Source organism: Camelus ferus, chromosome 16, assembly GCF_009834535.1.
Source record: "Camelus ferus isolate YT-003-E chromosome 16, BCGSAC_Cfer_1.0, whole genome shotgun sequence".
Taxonomy (NCBI): domain Eukaryota; kingdom Metazoa; phylum Chordata; class Mammalia; order Artiodactyla; family Camelidae; genus Camelus; species Camelus ferus.
In genome coordinates, this window is record NC_045711.1 from 17,723,803 (window position 1) to 17,740,667 (window position 16,865).

The window sequence follows — 16,865 nt, forward strand, 5'->3', positions numbered from 1 at the left end:
CCCGCCCCGCCCCGCCCCGCCCCGCCGGCGCGCGAACCCGCCATGGCCGCCGCCTCGCGGGCACTCACGCTGCCGACCGTGGTGGAGGAGCTCCTGAGCGAGATGGCCGCGGCGGTGCGGGACGGCGCGCGAAGTACGGGCCGGCTGCGCGCGGTGGGGGGGGGTCTCCGGCCTGCGGGCGGCCCGCGCCCCTCCCCGCCCAGCCGCGCTTCTCCCCGGCGGCCCCGTCGCCGAGCCCCTTCGGGAAACGAGGGCCCGACCTGGCTCGGAGCCCCGCGCGGCGGCCGGGGGCGCGGGCGGCCGGGGACCGGGGCCGCTGGCCCCGCGAGGGAGCGCTCTGCCGGCTTAACCTCGCCCGCAGCCCTTCCTTCTCAGAATACTCTGGCTTCGGGTTAACCCAGCGAAGTGCTTTAGGGCCGGGAAACCCGGGTGCGTTCGCAGTGGCTGGAGCCCTTCCGCCGGGCAGAGGGTGCTCGGGGACCGCGCTCCCGTCCGGAGGCGCTCCCCCCCCCCGCCCCCGGCGTAGGCCCCGGGACCGCCTAGACACGCGTGTGTACTCCGCACGCCCCTTTCGCCGTGCGTCGTTGCGGGACACCGAGTGTAGCTCCCCGTGCTGCATGGAGAGGCTCCTCCTCCGCCGGATTGTCACTACCCCACCAGTGTCGGGTGGCCGTTTAGCAAGTAGATCAGGCCTCAACTGCCACTGTTCTTGGATGGCTCAGGCTTGAGTTCCTGTTTTTAAAGAATTGAGGCAAGGAAGCCACCGTTTTCTCATTTCAGTTAAAACGAAAGACTATATATGCTTCAGAGATGAGGCCAGCCAGGCATTCACACGTGTTATGATCCCAAAAAGGGGGGGGGGGGGGAGCAGTCGGCTGTCAGTTCAAGCAGCGGGTGTCAGAAATGGGCCCTGGGTTAGTCCGTGCGCTGTGAGGGTCCTCAGGGGGCGCGGCGGGTGCCCTGATGCCCATGACTCTCAGGGACCACTTCTGACTGCTGATTCAGCAGAACCGTCTCCTGCTGGTGTAAAATCTCTGTTCTAGGTAGTCGCGTTCTCCCTGACTCCCATCCTTCAAAGATAATTTCTTCAGATCGGTTTTCTGACCTCACACATGTTTTCACTTGACACACAATGATGCAAAATCTACTCACAGCTGAGCCCTGCGGGCAGCTGCGATTACTTTTCCTTTCATGTAACTTTCTTTTTGTGGAATGAAAACTTTCATGGTAGTGTTTGCTTGTTTGTGTTTATCCCCAAATTCAACCTCAGACTCTCACCTGTGATCTAAATCTCTCCTCAAGATGTTCAGATGTAAATAACAAGTTCATACTGTAGAGCACAGGGAACTATATTCAGTATCTTGTAGTTAAGTTACGGTGAAAAAGAATATGAAAACGAATATACATATGTTCCTATATGAAGCATCGTGCTGTACACCATAAATTGACACAACGTTGTAAACTGACTACACTTCAATCAAAAAACATATATTAAAGAAAGGTGTTCAGCTGAATGAGCTGTTTCATCAGTTCCTTTAGAAGTCGCTCCTAGAGCCTCGTGGGGTTGTCTGGTCTTTCTTCACATCATTGTCTGGGCAATTCCCTTCGCCTAAGCTGAGCCTTCTGTTCAGTATAGTCTACATTTTTCTTTTTCCCGGTTTACCACCTTATTTTATAGAGCACATATTCTAGCAGCTTCGGGAAGAAGAGTACAGGGTGCACTTTTGAGGCTTTACATGTCTGTAAAAGTTATTTCTCCGTCCTCACACTTAGTGACAGTTTGGCTAGGTACTGAGTTACATGTTGGAAGTAAGATTTCTTCAGACGTCTGAAAGTATTCGGCTACCACCTAGCTTCTTAAACTTACTTTCAAAGAGACTTGCTTATTTTGGTCCCCCTGCCTCACTCCCCCCTCCAGAGCTATCTAATGCCTCCAGTTTCTGAGGGCTTTTTTAGGGGGTGAGGGTACCAGATTCTATAGTGCAAGTCAGGCTGCTGCTTGACTGCCCCCCCTTGCTGACGTAGGATTCAGTTTGCTCAGGTCTTGTGAATTATTCTCCAACGTATCTTAGCTGTATTTCTCTCTGTCCTCATCCTTGGGAGTTCATACTTTTTTAAAATATCCTTTTATTGTCTAGTGGAATATTGGGAAAGAGTAAAATTTGATGCATCAGCTCAATTCACCATTTACACAAAAGTCTTCGGTTAGAGTCTTTTTGAGATGTTTTGTCTATGGTCACTGGTTTAACACAATTAACTTTCTTTCCATTCCTGTTTTACAGTTCCTGATGAGCATCTATTATCGTAAGTATATATCCTGTTGTATTGGGTTTTGTTTTTGTTTTTTTTTTTTTTGAGGGGGGTAGATAATTAGGTAATTACGTTTACTTATTTTGTTTTTAGAGAAGGTGCTGGGGTTTGAACCCAGGACCTTGTGTATGCTAAGCATGTGTTCTACCACTTGAGCTATATCCTCCCCCATGGTTTGGTTTTGTTTTTAACCATTAATGCATTTTAAAAGCCAAATTCTCTCAACATCAACTCTTGATTTTTAAAGGTATTATTACTAAACTAGGGGAAATATTTTCTTGACACGACTGTTAAAAATCCCTCTCAAATGAATAGCCAACATGGTACTGAGTATTAAGGCATTCCGTCATTTTCCTGTTTGCCCCTTAATTTTAACATCATCCTAAAAGTTGTAGCTGTTACACTAACCCGTGAAAAAGAAATGAGAAGTACATCTGACCGTTGAGTAACCGAGTTTGAACTGCACGTGTCCACTCATGTGGAGTTTTTCGGTAGATGCGTACTATGGTCCAGTCCTGCACCATCCCAGGTTGGTTGAGCCGGGCATGTGGAGGGCAGGCTGTAAAGTTACCCGCAGGTTTTGGACTGCCGGGGGGGGGGGGCGCCCCTAGTCCCCGTGTTCTTCAAGAATCAACTGCAAGAAAGACAATTATCCTTATTTGTAGATGATATAACTACTTTTTAAAACCCAAGAGAATGAAGTTATTTTTTAATACAGAAACTAAAAATCACTTTCCTTCATACACAGAGTTCAAACCTGTAATTACATTCTCAATAGCAGCAAAAAAGTGAAAGCTACCTAGGAATAACTAAACATTTAATTGCGTATATACACTTGTATTTCAAAGTCCACAAGGATATACACCAGCCTCTACCAGTGATTATCTTAAGGGGAAGGAAGGAGGTGGAATTTAGAGAAGGGCTTTAACCTTTTTTCTGTTTCTTAAATTTCTTATAAAGATTATATACATTATTAGAAAAAAATTACATTTAAAACAAAATGTGTGAATAATGAATGAATGCAAGTTACCAAAAGCTTTGGAAGAAAAAGATGAATTTTACTAGTCATCATAAAAAATTACAAATTAAAAAAATAAGGTAACTTTCCATCTATAAAACTGGCTACCACAGAAAATATGTTGGTAAGACTCTTCGGGATGTTGGCAAGAATGTGGAGAAAAGGCTAACTGATACCCTGAGGATAGGAGTGTAGATTAGAAGGTAATCTGGCAACTGGCAAGAGAAGCGTTAAAACACACGTATTCTTCGACCCAGAAACTCCACTTATAAGAATGCAACCCAGGGAAGTAATCATGGATGTTCATAAAGATTTCACAGCACATGCACCCAGTACTGTTGATGGGAGCAAAAAGAAAAACGCATTAGATTTAATAAACTAACTATCCAAAAGTAGAGTTTGGGGAAAATAAAAGTAGCTCATCTTTAGCATGGAGTTCTTTGTGACCATTAAAAGTGGTATAGAGGAATATTGCGTTCAAGAGATGCTCACGACATGAAGTAGACAAGGCAGGTTGAAAAACTTCTTATGAGATCCATTTTTGAAGTGAACTGGGATTCTCTCTGATTGATATTAAAGTTATTACCAAATTTTATTTTTTTTGTCCATAGACAATCTTCGTATGTTTAATTTAAAAAACTTCCCATTCTAATAGTTTTTTGTATAAAGAGACTAGTTTGTAAAGATTTAACGTTTTAGTTTGAGATAATTGTAGATTTTTTCAAGAAAGAGTTAACATGATTGAGAGGTTCTAATACAATTTTGCACCCACCCTTTCTCACCTAACATAGCATAAGAATTTTCGCATATATCAAAATTTTTTTTGATACATCATTTAACCCCTGGATAGCCTTTGTTACTAATCCAAAAAGTACAAGTTTAAACACCCATCAGGTGGCCAGACATGAAAAGGCCGACGACCCTGGTGTTGGTGAGGACGTGGAGGAGCTGGGCCTCTGGGAAGTGCCGGCAGGCGTGCTGCCTCCCCTGTGCAAAGCGGCCGGCGGTGCCTCTGACGACTGGCGAGCGCGCGGGTCCTGGGACTGAGCAGCTCTGCTCCCACTTAGAGCCAGGAAGGGGCGTAGACAGGGCTGACTGAGTGTTACTCACAGCAGCATGAAATGGAAACAACCAGAATGTCTATCGATAGAGTCCTTAAAAAATAAAATCTGTACATACAATGGAATATCATTCAAAAGTTAAACTTAAAAATACACATGCGTCATTCTTAAAAGCACGTTGAGTGGGGAAAAGAAGTTGCCAGAAAGCCTACAATATACCTTTAATGTTTTAAAACTTATCAAATGATACCATGTGTATATGTGGGCGTCTATAGGTGTGTGTACGCCACACACGTGTACTGTGTATGATACAGAAACGTTAACAGGAAGGAAGCCCACAGCCGCGTGTGGCTGCCTCAGGGACGGAGGGCAGTTGGGCAGAAGAGGGAGCACTCTGGTACAGAGGCCTTTATCTGCCAACAACATGTTAACGTTTATTTTTCCTGTATTAATATTTTTTCCAAATTAAAGTGAATCAAATATTTACAAACTGCTGACGGCGATCCTTTGGGTCAAGTGACAGATGTGACTTTTAGTCAGGTGGTCTAATCTGAAGCTTCTCTGCTCCACAGGCTGAAGTTTGTCTTTGGCTCATCAGCCGTCCAGGCCTTGGACCTAGTTGATCGACAGTCCATCACCTTAATCTCATCGCCCAGTGGGAGGCGTGTCTACCAGGTAGAAATCCAGAGGTGGGGGTTATCTCAGCAGAATGCCCTTAGGACAAAATGTTTTCATGAGTGTCTGTGAAAGCTGGGGACCACTTTTAGGTACTTCCTGGGCTACTGAAAAGCATTTGGCCCAACTTAGTAAAATCAGACGATTAGTAATTAAAATAAGGTAAATGTGACTTATGAAATCTAGCTGGTAGCAGTGTGTAGACCCTTTTCTCTGGCCTGATGGAGTACAGCCGACTTTTGCTTTCCCATTGTTTGATCATAGAGTTGCTTCCTCCCACCTCCCTACCTTGTCCATTCTCTCGCTTACAAGCAGAAACCAAAATGCATTTTAAGGTCTTTCCACATGTCCAGTCATCTGATAGAAATGATCTGTCAGACTTGTCAAGAAACACTCGTTAAGGGTCCGAGTGTGCTAGACTCAGGCAGTTTACTCGGACCTTGGTTTGGCCCACTGGTGCTTAAGGCAGGCAGAGTTGTAAAGTGACAGCCTCTTAGCAGACTCTGAATTACTTTCACGTGTCGTTGACAGTGCTCACCAAAAGCCTAGATAGGTGTTTATTTTGCAGGAAACAGATGCTGAAAAGTGAGTTAACGGTCACAAGTGGCTGGCAATAGGGGTCTGCACGTGCTGTCCCACCCTGCCTGTCTTTGTAGAAACAGTGAGCCAGACTCCCCCCGAGTTCAGCCATACTGGACAGCGGTGCGTGCGGCCATGCCTGAGAGGAGGGAATATTGGGAACAAAATAAAAGTATTGGCACTGGTCTCCTAGATTTTGTGCCTGGCTTGGGAGGGGCAAAGAGGAAGCCATCAGTGCGAGTGTTTACCCAGGCCCGGCTGAAGAGCGGGGGGCGGGGGTTGTCAGTGCTTGGACCGTGGCTTGCTTACGAGCGTCTCAGAGTCAGGGCCTCGTCCGTTCTAGTGAGTGGATGACTGAGCAGAGCCTCTTGGGAAAATGGGTGGCCCTGCTTAGGGAGCTGACCTGGCGTTCCAGCCAGCAGCACGGCCCGGCAGAGGGCACCGCCTCGTGACGGGGCAGCCGAGGCTGAATGCGGCAGTTAAAACTTAAAAGAGGCTGCTTGGTAGAGTCCTCTCATAGTGAACTTCATGGATTAACAATCAACACTATTAAACGATAATCTGTGCCTGAAGAGGTGTCTCCGTTTCCTTTCCTAGTGCATCTGTTTTTGCTTTTTATGTAGCTAACACCCCAAACAAGAAGGGCCTTGGGGGTTTTCCCATGTCTTTTAGTTTCAGATTTTCTGTCTCTGTTCCAGTACCCGCATCACACTGGACCTGCACAAGCAGGCTCCTGACTCTTCTCTAATTCTGTGTTCCGGTTATTAGTTACAATCTTAAAGATTCTGTTTGAAACATTTCAATTCCTGTTGACTTTCTGTTCCTCCCAGGATTGCCGTGACTTCAATTTTCATCATTCACATTCTGTGTTATATTACATTGCTCTATGCATCATAAAAATGCTAACTTCCTAGAATTGTGGCTGTCAGCTTGGACTTTGAATTAAATTAGGCTGTAGAAATCTTATAGCCACCCTCAAATTAACCTTAATGGTTTCATTGTGTACAGTAACGTGGTAAGAGTGTCCAGGTGGGCCCCTCCGCTTAGAACGAACCGGAACCAGAGCGGACGTCCTCCAAGCGAGGTGCACACAAGTCCAGCCACGGGCCTGAGCGTCCTCCTTTCTGTTTCTTTTTTAAAAGCTCTGTCCTGGAGGTAAACACTCCAGACTGCAAGTGGGAGAGGTGGGAGCAGCTCCGGTAAGAGGGGTCGTCTTTCCGTTGAAGGGCGAAGGAACGGAACTAGATGCTCCCTGAGGTCAGCCTCCAGTTCCAGCCGCGTCTGACGCAGGTCTCTGTCTGACTGTTGGGCTCATCAGTTGTCCACTGCTAGGTAAAGAAGAGGCAAATTCAGAGCTTACTGTCCCTTTACAGTATTTACTGCCTCCAGCGGCTGCACACCTTACTCTTAGTCTCAGCCAGCCTTTGAAAGGCTCAGCAAGGGAGCCTCTGTGGAATTTCTCCCCGTCCCTAGGTTACTAGGCATTTACTCAGCTTAGTCCAGAGCACATTCTGAAGGACCAGGGACCCAGGACAAGAAGGAACCAGTGGGCCGCTCAAGTCAGTGTAGAACCCAGGGGCTCACACCTAGCTACGTTTAGCTCTAGAGAGAGGAGTTACAGGAGCTAACTGAAGCAAGAAGAAACCTGAAGTTCCATCTACTGGGAATAGTCTGGAGACCCAAGAATCGTTCATGTCGTTGATGGATATTGATGGGTTTTCTTCCAGGACTAAGTGGAAGACAGTCTGCTTTAATGGTCTCCCTCCCGTTTAAGTTTCCCAGACGCTAGGGAAGCTCCCCGCCGATACTCAGTGTAGAGCCCTTAACACGCCTCAGCCCTTGGGGCTGGAAATAGGCTAAGATGTGATAAGACCTGGTCTGTACCTGGGGCTGAAGGTTTTAATGGAGGCAGTAGGCATCTTCGTACCCTGTCATTGGCCATTTCTGGTGAATCTAGCAGCTCCCAAGGAATTCTACTGACTTGGTCCAAGCCCATAGTGACATTGCTGGAGGAGGTGAATCGCTGGACAGCAGCACAACGCCGGGCTGTTCTTTGTGTGGGAGAGAGAGGGAAGAATCCTGGGAGTGCTGGCATTGGAGGAGAAAAAGGCCCTGGCCTCTTCACTTCGATTGTCATCTCAGAGCCTAAAACAACATGAAAGCCCCACGGCAAGTTCCTAGTGGCAGTTCATTGCACAGTAACCGCCGGGGTGTCTGCTTCCCTGGGAGACTGATCTCACACTTCCAGGTTGGAAATGAACTCCAGGAATGAAGACCTCCGCCTTTTAGTTTTTGGCTGCCTGGTGGCAGGAGACTTACAGGAGCGACTTCTCTAGCAAGTCTGCCCGGCGCACTGCAGACGCGCCACAGCGCCCCCGGGGTCTCCTGTCTGCCCCTGGGCTGGCCGGGCCTCCAGCCGCCCACTCCAGACCCGCGCTCCCTTCCTTCCTGCTGGGGGAGGGGCAGACCTGGGCTTGCCTCCTCCTGAGACAGTGTCCTGAGCATCTGCGTCGCCCCCTTTACAAGCCCTGCACTTACGCTCCCTGCTCTCAGAGGCTTTTCAAAAGCCCTTTCCCGCTTTCTTCTGAAGCCCCATCCTGCCTGCTGCTGGACCTCTGCCTGCTGTCACGCCCTCTTCCGGGTGCGGTGGAAGCTTCAGGCGCGCACGCCCCTGCTGTGAAACCCGCAGTGAAGTGGGCGCGGGGGCGCTTTCTCCTCTGCCTCTGGGTGCTCGGCCCTCTGAACCCCCAGCCAGAGAACAAAATGGTTCGTGCGGGTGGCTTCACTAGCCCGGAGCTCTCCAGCTTCTCTGTCTGCAGGCCGCAGGGGCAGAACACCGAGCAGCCGGAAGACTGCGCGCAGGGAAGTTGAGTTTCGACTTGTGTGTGAACTGTTCCTACAGTTCTTCCCAGCGCCACGTGCAGAGCAACTCTGAGTCATCAGACGGATAAACTCAGGGGAAGAGAGTGGTTTTCCAGCACACCTCTTCAGCTCTGACCCTGTCCGCCCTTTCCTTTCTAGGTACTTGGAAGCTCTGGTAAAACTTACACGTGCTTGGCTTCTTGTCACTACTGTTCCTGCCCTGCGTTTGCCTTCTCGGTGCTGTGGAAGAGTGACAGCCTGCTGGTGAGACAGGCCAGCGCTCCCTGGGGCAGCCGAGTTAGCGGGGAACCGCTGGCCTTGCTGGGCCGTTTGAGAGTGGGGCAAAACGGGAGTTTTACTGCACCTTGAAACAGACGGCAGTTTATTTTCCTTGACTTCAGTCTGTCATCTCCTTTGGGTTTACCTGCCCCAGATGCAGTGTCACTTTGAGAACTATATGAATTTCCTGTTTTAATTTAAAAGGTAATGGGTGAAGCTTCGGGGAGGGCAACAGATAGTCCCCAAAGTTGGCAACTGGGGAATTTGCTTGCCCAATAAAATAAATTGGATGCTGGGCATTTTGGACACCCCCAGCTCCAGCCATGAGGTGTTCCTCCTACTCCCCGTAAGACTGCCTTGGCCACACGTGACTCTCACCGTCAGGAGGGCGCCCTGGGGCTTCTGCGGGTTTCCCAGCAGCCCAGAGCATCACGCAGAACCAGGCACTCACACGCCTCCTTGTTCCAAAGAGGAGGCACCAACCACCTGCGAGCAGGCAGCTATTTTTTAAGTCTTGCCAAAGAAGAAAATTAGTGTCCGCTCCATCTCCCCCCTTCTTTTCCACTGTTAATTACACTCCTTGGGAACTGGGTGGCAAGCTGAGTGTCCCTTGGTACAAGGAGCCACGTTCGTGGCTGATTTACCTGTAAAATGACAGGATTAAACCAGGGCCCCTTCAGTCACCTAGGCTGTGTGTGTGGTACAGCGTCCAACACTGCCCACTCCCCAGGGGCGGGTGCAGGCTGTTGTGTGTGAGCAAAGAAAGCCTCCCTTTGTCCCCACTGAATTCCAGAAAGAACACACCTGTCCCCTCCTGACTGCAGTTTCTAGGCAGTGAGTTAAGGCCCGTCACCTGTGTGTCCCCCTCCTTTCCTGCTGCACGTGGCGGCGGTGACGGGTCTTGGCTAGCCTGGCCCTTCCGACTGCTAACTGGCTTGTGTGTTTTGTGTTCCAGTGCAAGCATCTCTTGGCAGTGTACCTCAGCCAGGTGACAAGCACCTGTCAGCAGCTAAGTGTCTCTGACAAGCAACTGACTGACATACTGTTGACGGAAAAGACACATGAAGCCTAAAAGGTACCGACTGAGCATCGTTGTCTTTCAAAATAGAAGTGCCATCAGGAAGCGCACTTGACCTGCCGTGGTTCACGTGGAAGGGAAGGGAAGCCGACTCCTTGTTCCTGCCCCTCTTGTGTCCTGGACTGCAGAAGGGGCTGTAGGTTGGAACCCACGATGTACATATGGTTTGAAGCCCTCATGAAAAATGCAACCCAGCCTCTGAGCCCCTGGGGCACAGAATTTCCAGATAGATTCAAGCATTTTAGACCCAAAGCCTAGTATCATGTCGTGTCCACAAGCGGATTCCCAAGCGACTGAAGGTGGTAATGTCTAAGAGGTTGGGATGGAGGGCAAACCAGTAAGATGAAGGTCAGACGAATGAGGGCCACTTCTTTTCCTCGGGTCCAGGAAATTTCTGCAATAAAAGATCAGAGCAGAGCTGTGGCTCAAAGGCAGCAAGCAGGAGAAGACTCGGGGGTTCTGGCTGCAGTGAGCTGCGGGCACGGTGGTGCTGGTGCCAGAACAGCTTGTGACGGGGACTGTGTTGTGAGGAAGGCAGAACTGAGAATAAGGAAGTGCTGGCTTGCTCTGCATGCGTTTCTGAGCTTTGTAATGGCAGGAAGGGAGGGACTAAACTCACATTCCAAAGAAGCTGGAGATGCTACTGTGGTTTCCAGCCTGAAGAAGGAAAGATGAAAGAGAGTCCAAGAGGGGTACTGGAAGGGAGAGAAACTGGGACTCGGGACTCGTTCGGATCCCAGGGGAGTGCAGAGGAGCAAGGACGGATGAAAGTGGAAATGAGGCAGATCTCAGCCCTGGACGGGAACTTCTTACAGGGAAAGCTGTCTGAGAACAGGATCCTCAAAGGGCAGGCATCCCCTGTCTCCGCAGCGTCCCTGCTGCGGGAGGAAGGGAGTCGGTGTGCAGGCCCGTGACACAGATGGCTGGCGGCTGAGGAGCCCCCCCCCCCCGTGCCCCCGCAGCCTGCGGGTGAGCGCGACGTGGATGCTGCAGCCTTTTGTGGTGCTGAGCTGGGCAAACACAACCTGTCAGAACTTCAGTACGTGGAAGCTTGGGCTTGGGTGCAGACTAATTTTTTAAGCAGTCTTCAGGATAAAGAACAGACGGGTAGGTGCAGCTCTGCACAAGCTGATGCGGCCCCTAATCTCGTTTGTTTATTTTTTCACCTAACATACAAACACAGTTATATAACTTTACTCAGTAAAATTTTCACACTTTGGGTTCCAACAACTTGGCCAAACTTGAACTTGGGAGGGAAGGAAGATTCACCGTCCGGCTCTAGAGAGGGAGGGGAGCCCGGTGGAGGCGGGGCCCCACTTCTCCAGGGTCTTCCTCCCGGGCACTTTGCTGTCTGTGGACAAGACCGTTATCAAACCCTGTAAGAGGATCCTCTCCCTACATTAATAGAGCAGTTTCTTGATTGAAGCATTATACTTTCAATTCTCCTGGTCGCCTTCCTCGGAACAAGTATATGTATTTTAGTATGTCCAACTTTTCCCATTACCTCTACGTTAAAAAACATTTGTTATTAAAACAGTTCACAGTGTTTCACAGTAAAATAACTTCAATCATTTTCTACCATGAAAGACATAGACTCTTAAGAAAACAATGCAGTCTTTCCCAGTCCATCAGCATCGCCCACACGGTGAGAGCAGCCAGAGAGAGCGGCAGGTACACCTGCCAGCCCTCGGAACGCACTCACAACACGGACACGTTAACTAGGAGTGTGGTCACTCCAGGGAGGTGCTTGCAGGAGGCCACCACTTGCCTGGGAGGTGGCGCTGTCTGTCACCTTGAGAATCTGCCAGCCGTGTCCGGTCCCTTTGTCCCTGTGAATCTGTGCCTTCTCCTCCCTGAGGCCAGAGCCTGGGTCACAGGCTCACATCGAGAGCAGGCTGCGGCCCCGCTGGCCCGTTCCCACTCTTGAGGACGTCCGTCTGGCAGAGAACATACCTGGAGATGATTCTGTGAAACATGCAGCGGAAGTCTCGGTTCCGGTAGGCATAGACGATGGGGTTGACAACCGAGTTGGCGTGGGACAGGAGGATGGCCGTGTTCATCACCCACCTGGGCTTTTCCTTGGCCCAGGCTGGCTGAAAAAGAGTGGCACAGTTGATGGCATGGACCGGGAGCCAGCACAGAGCGAAGATCCCAACGATCATGGCCAGGGACTTGGCCACGTGGATCTCTCGCTGGAGGACGGTCCTCGAGTGGTCCCTCAGCTCCATGCGCTGGAGCTGCCTGCAGGCCACCATGAAGATCTTGACGTAGATCGCCAGCATGGTGAGCAGTGGGGGCAGGACGCACCCAAAGAAGTTGAAGTACACCATGTAGCTCATGGGGACCACGTTCTCGAAAAGACACTTGACGCGGCAGCAGCTGTCGTTGGCGGGCCTGTCCCCGGGCTCCGTGCAGTTGGTGGCACTGCCTTTGCCTCTGTTCCACCCCAGGAACGGGGTCAGGCCTATGCCGAAGGCAAGGACCCAGAGCACAGCGATGACTGCTCGTGCTCGGGCGCCCGTGACCAGGCTCTTGTACCTGTTCAAAAGAACGCCGCCTGTTACAGTCAGTTTACAGTATCTGGCGACCAAAGTCCAAGACGCCCCTCTGCCTCTGGCTCCACGGCCTTTATTCCTAACAGCCTCCAGGCCCCCCCCTCGGGGCACCCCGGCCTTTCACCCTCAGCATGGAGCAGCGCTGCTCCAACAGGCTGAATACGATTTTCATTCTTGAGTGGTTAACTCGCCCCTGTCTAGTGACACGTCCTGGTGACTGAGGACAAGTGGAGAATTCTGGAAGGGTGCTTCCTAATCGCCCACATACTGACCTGGGGCCCAGGTCTCCTATGAGACGGTTCTAGGTGGTCTGGATACGCCAGGGGACAGAACACACGAAGATCCCTGCTTTTCAGGGACTTAGGTTCCAGGAGGAGGAGACAGATCATGATAAACAACAAGCACAGGCTGGGAAGCGGTGTGGGGAGTCAGGAGGAGGTATGTGCAGTGTGAAAAAGGAACAGCAGAGCAAGGATGAGCGGGCGTGGCAAGGCCTGCACTTCACAGAAGTCGGTCAGGGAGGCTTCGTGGACAAGGCAACACTTGAACAGCAGCCTGAGAGAGTGGGGCCCCTTGAGTCGGGCAGCAGCTGGTGACCCCGGGCGGGTGTCTTTCTGGTCTCCCACAAACACACAGAGGTCTGCCTTGGACCACAGGGGACTCACCCCCCAGACACCCCTATGAAAGGTGGGAGAACAGGAGTTCGGCAACGTCCCTCTCTCTCTCAGCTAGCAGCGAAGTTGATAAAAACTGGGAAATAACTTACCAAATATTAAATTTTTTCCAGTAATCTTTCAAGCATTAAGTCTTATTTAAAAATCTCTAGAAAACATTATACGCATTTTGGACATTCTCCTGTAAGCTAGTCCATCCGTGTTTGCAGCAGCGGGATAAGCTGCTACTAATGACTGGTTGGTAGTATGGATTCAGGATAATGTACGGAGAAACGTAATCTCTGGGAAGGAAACTGGGAAACGACAGGATACACGTTAGCATAACGCCTGTGCGTGGGAAGCATCCGACCTCCACCTCACGCGGCCCACGGACCTCAGCTCCGCCGCGTGCCCGGCGCCCGCCGCTCCTGGCCACGCTGCTCGCGGCACGGGACCAAGTCCTGTTCCCGCCTCACAGGCCGTCTGTCCTCACCGCCTCTGAGGCAGAGGCGGCCACTCCACTCTCTGGCCCCAGACTCACACCTGTCACAGAGCTTGTTTATCTGTTACACGTGTTTTCCCCTCAACTGGAATGTTCACCCTCTTCAGGGTTTGGACCGTGTCCCTTTGTGATGCAACCCCAGGGGCCAGCACAGGGGAGGCCCAGGAATATGTCGGGCTACAGATGCGTTCCTGGTGGGTTCTCTTGACAGCTCTAAAACGAGATTCCGCTCACTAGGGGTACCCGACGCCTGGACAGGCAGGAGCGCTGACAGTTTGCTGAGGAAGTTGACTGAGGTCCTGCCCGTAACTGACAGTGACCTTGACCTTCTCTGCCGCCCACGAGGGCAGCTCAGTTGTGGGGCCTTGGCTACAGATGACCTGCTGGTCTCAGCTGCTCACTGAATTTTTCTTGGCCAATAAATCCATCCATTTCCAAACCCTTTCTGCTTCCCTCCTCATCCAAGAATGTAAAGCCATTCCTTATCAAAATATTATTCCTGGTCATTGCCCTGCCAGAGTTGTGAAGACTGCAGCCCGACCCTGCCGGGGAACAGGGCAGAACCGCTGAGGTGACAGGACGCTGGCTGCACGCGCGGCCTGCCCTTCCTCCTCGTGCTTATAGGACGCGACCGCGCTGAACTGCGTGCAGCTGAGCACAGGCCAGCCAGGCGGCGCAGCAGGTCCAGGTGAGCAAACTCTCGTCAGTGACAGTCTGGGGTGGATCCGCAAGGTGGTGCTGGCCAGCGAGACAGAAGGAAGTCTGCCAGGGCACTTCCAGGAAAGACTCTACTTGGCCAGAGGGGAGAGACCTGCGAGGAGAGCTCTTCCTTACGCCCACCCCGTTCTGCGTTTGATGCTCTTACAGGGTCTGCGACGCCCAGAGCTGCAGCAGCCATGTTGTGAGCAGGAGGGATGAGCCTGAGGACGAGCAGGTGGCGAAGCAGAAAGAAGGACATCCTGCACCAGCACACCAACCCCAGGGCCACTGCAGCTCCGTGTCTGAGCTCAGGAGATAATTATCTTCAGTGCTTAAGCCACTGTTACCTGCAACCAAAAGCACACTCATACAAACTGAGGGGACGTTCATCTTCTAGTCCCACTTCCCTTGTTTTACAAGCCAGGAAACACATACAGAGTCTTTGAGTAACAAAGAAAATAGAAGAACCGTGAACAGACAACCAGGTCCTACTGCACAGCACAGGGAACTAATTCAGTGCCGTGTGACAGCCTGTAATGGAAGAGAGTCTGAAAAGGAGCATACGTGGGTGTAACTGAACCACCGTGCTGCACACCAGAAACCAGCATGACACTGCAAACCGACTACACTTTAATTAGAAAAAGCAAAACAAAACAAAAGAACCAGAGACCAGAGCTAAGGCAGGACTTCCGGGCCTGTGTTCCTCAGGCTGCTGCTTCTGTTACGTGACTTTTTTAAGCAACGTTAGACGTGGATTAACTAATCCCGAGGGGTGGCTTCCTGCTAGAGTTCAAAACAAGTGAAATCCACCCACATCTGAACCTCTCAGAGCTGCAGGATCCCGCGTCCCGTGAAAGACGGCTTTCACGCTAACCTGTCCCAGGTGAGGGCTTCATCAGGGCAGCTTTCTCTGGGGACCCCCATCTCGGCCTTTCTGCCGAAGGTTCACTATTCCACTCAGATTCTTCCTCCGTCCCGGGCGCCCTGCTCGGCACCGGGAGCCTGATCACAGCCCTCAAGGGCCGTGATGCCCGTAGAGGAGACAAGATGAACAGGTAAACAGGCAGACGTGTACCTGCAAATCAGAGTGGGTCTGGCCAAAGCAAACAAACGGCGCAGATCAGAGAACCGGAGGGCCCTGGGCACAGGCTGTCAGGAGGGCCTCTCACGCAGAGCTGACGGCGGGGGAGCGAGGATTTTGAGAAGTGGGGCAAAGAGCGTTCCTGGCAGACAGAACAGAATGTGTCAAGGCTTTCAGGCAGGAAAGGATTTTACTTTCCTAGAGAAGCAAAAGGAAACGCGAATGAGCCTCAGATGAAGTGGGAACAGTTCCCAGGCCGTGGGAAGGAAGCCGGATTCTGACCCTTGACAGCAGCGGGAAGCCCCTGAGGGCCCTGAGCAGGGGCGGCCCTGACGGAGGCCTCGTGAAGCTCCCAGTCTGGAGACTGAGGGTCAGGGGAGCAGAGCCGTCAGGACACTGCTTCAGCGGTGACGGCAGGAGAGGACGCTGGCTGGGACCGGGGACAGGAAGGAGGGCGGGAACAGGCACTTTGGGAGCAGGAGCAACAGGTCCTGATGATGGACTGGGTGTCGGAAGATGAGGAACGAGGCTCGAGGGAGCGTTTGGAGAAGAGGCTGAGGACCAGGGACGTGGTGACGTCCCACAGAGCACAGGGCGTGCAAGGCGAGGTGGGGCGTGGGCCCAGTCCACCGGGGGACACAGAGCTGTGGGGGTGAGAATTAAGCAAGTTGTTTTCTGAGGACCTGAAATACCTGGCTAACGCGGAAACGTCAGACCCGCATCGCCATTTTCATCTTAAATGTGCCAGTGGTACTTGAAACTTTGAAGTGGGGGGACGAGAGTTCGCCATCCATTTCATCACCCCAGACAAGCTCTCCTTCCTGACGTCCTGCTCGCCGGCAGGCACTTTCCCATCCCAGCGGCCTTTGAACCGCATGACCAAACGCCAGGTTTGGGAGACACACGCCTGCTGAGCCCTCCCGGCCGCACGGGACACATCCGAGCGCCGAGCGTCCGCGGCCCGAGCACCTTGCGCGCCTGGGACGGCACAGCTGCCGTGTCCTGGTCCCAGATGTGGAAGCTGAGGCGCAGAGGTTCAGGGACGCCCTTGCTGCCGCCTTGGGGTTACAAACCCAATCTAACTGGGTTCCAGCTTCGCCAGGAGCAGTCACTGCCCTGCCCGGGACGCCACGGCCCTTCTCACACAGCCCAGCCTGGGCAGCAGCTTCTTCCCCAGGCACGTCTGCCCTCCTCAGAGTGCTGTCGGCGCTGCGAGCGCCCAGCCCCAACTCTGGAGCCAGCCCGTGGGAACTGGAGACTTGGAGGAAGAGGCCTCTGCCGCCCTCCTGGCAGGCAGCTCTTAAAAGGCGGCAGAGAGACTCTCCAACTCTTTATTCTGTCGGCGGACACAGCCAGACCCAAGGAGAGGGCTGGGCTCCAGAGGCAGAAGCGTGATCAGCACCGGAGCCGGGGCTCCACGACGGCGGGTGTCAGCGGCCCCGAGGCGTATGCCTGGGCCCCAGCACAGGTGGCACAGGGCCAGGGTGCCGCGAAGCCCCTGCACTGGGCGGGA

At 52.0% G+C, this 16,865-nt stretch overlaps 2 protein-coding genes across 3 annotated transcripts in view; one reads left to right on the forward strand and one right to left on the reverse strand.

Moving 5' to 3' along the window:
- Positions 1-11,089, forward strand: ZSWIM7 (zinc finger SWIM-type containing 7). Of its 2 annotated transcripts, XM_032498912.1 has the most exons (5): positions 1-133; positions 2,283-2,304; positions 4,962-5,064; positions 8,665-8,769; positions 9,740-11,089. In XM_032498912.1, exons 1-5 carry the CDS (start codon positions 43-45, stop codon positions 9,854-9,856), a joined length of 438 nt encoding a protein of 145 aa, XP_032354803.1. In that variant the 5' UTR covers positions 1-42; the 3' UTR covers positions 9,857-11,089. The 2 variants fall into 2 exon arrangements, with proteins under 2 accessions (XP_032354803.1, XP_014411718.2); XM_014556232.2 differs by lacking the exons at positions 1-133; positions 2,283-2,304 and adding an exon at positions 2,413-2,839.
- Positions 10,983-16,865, reverse strand: part of ADORA2B (adenosine A2b receptor) — a 19,894-nt gene continuing 14,011 nt past the window's right edge. Inside the window, exon 3 of the mRNA XM_032498230.1 lies at positions 10,983-12,400. Within this exon, the coding sequence (XP_032354121.1) occupies positions 11,734-12,400 (667 nt within the window). The 3' untranslated portion in view covers positions 10,983-11,733. The remainder of the gene's footprint in view (positions 12,401-16,865) is intronic.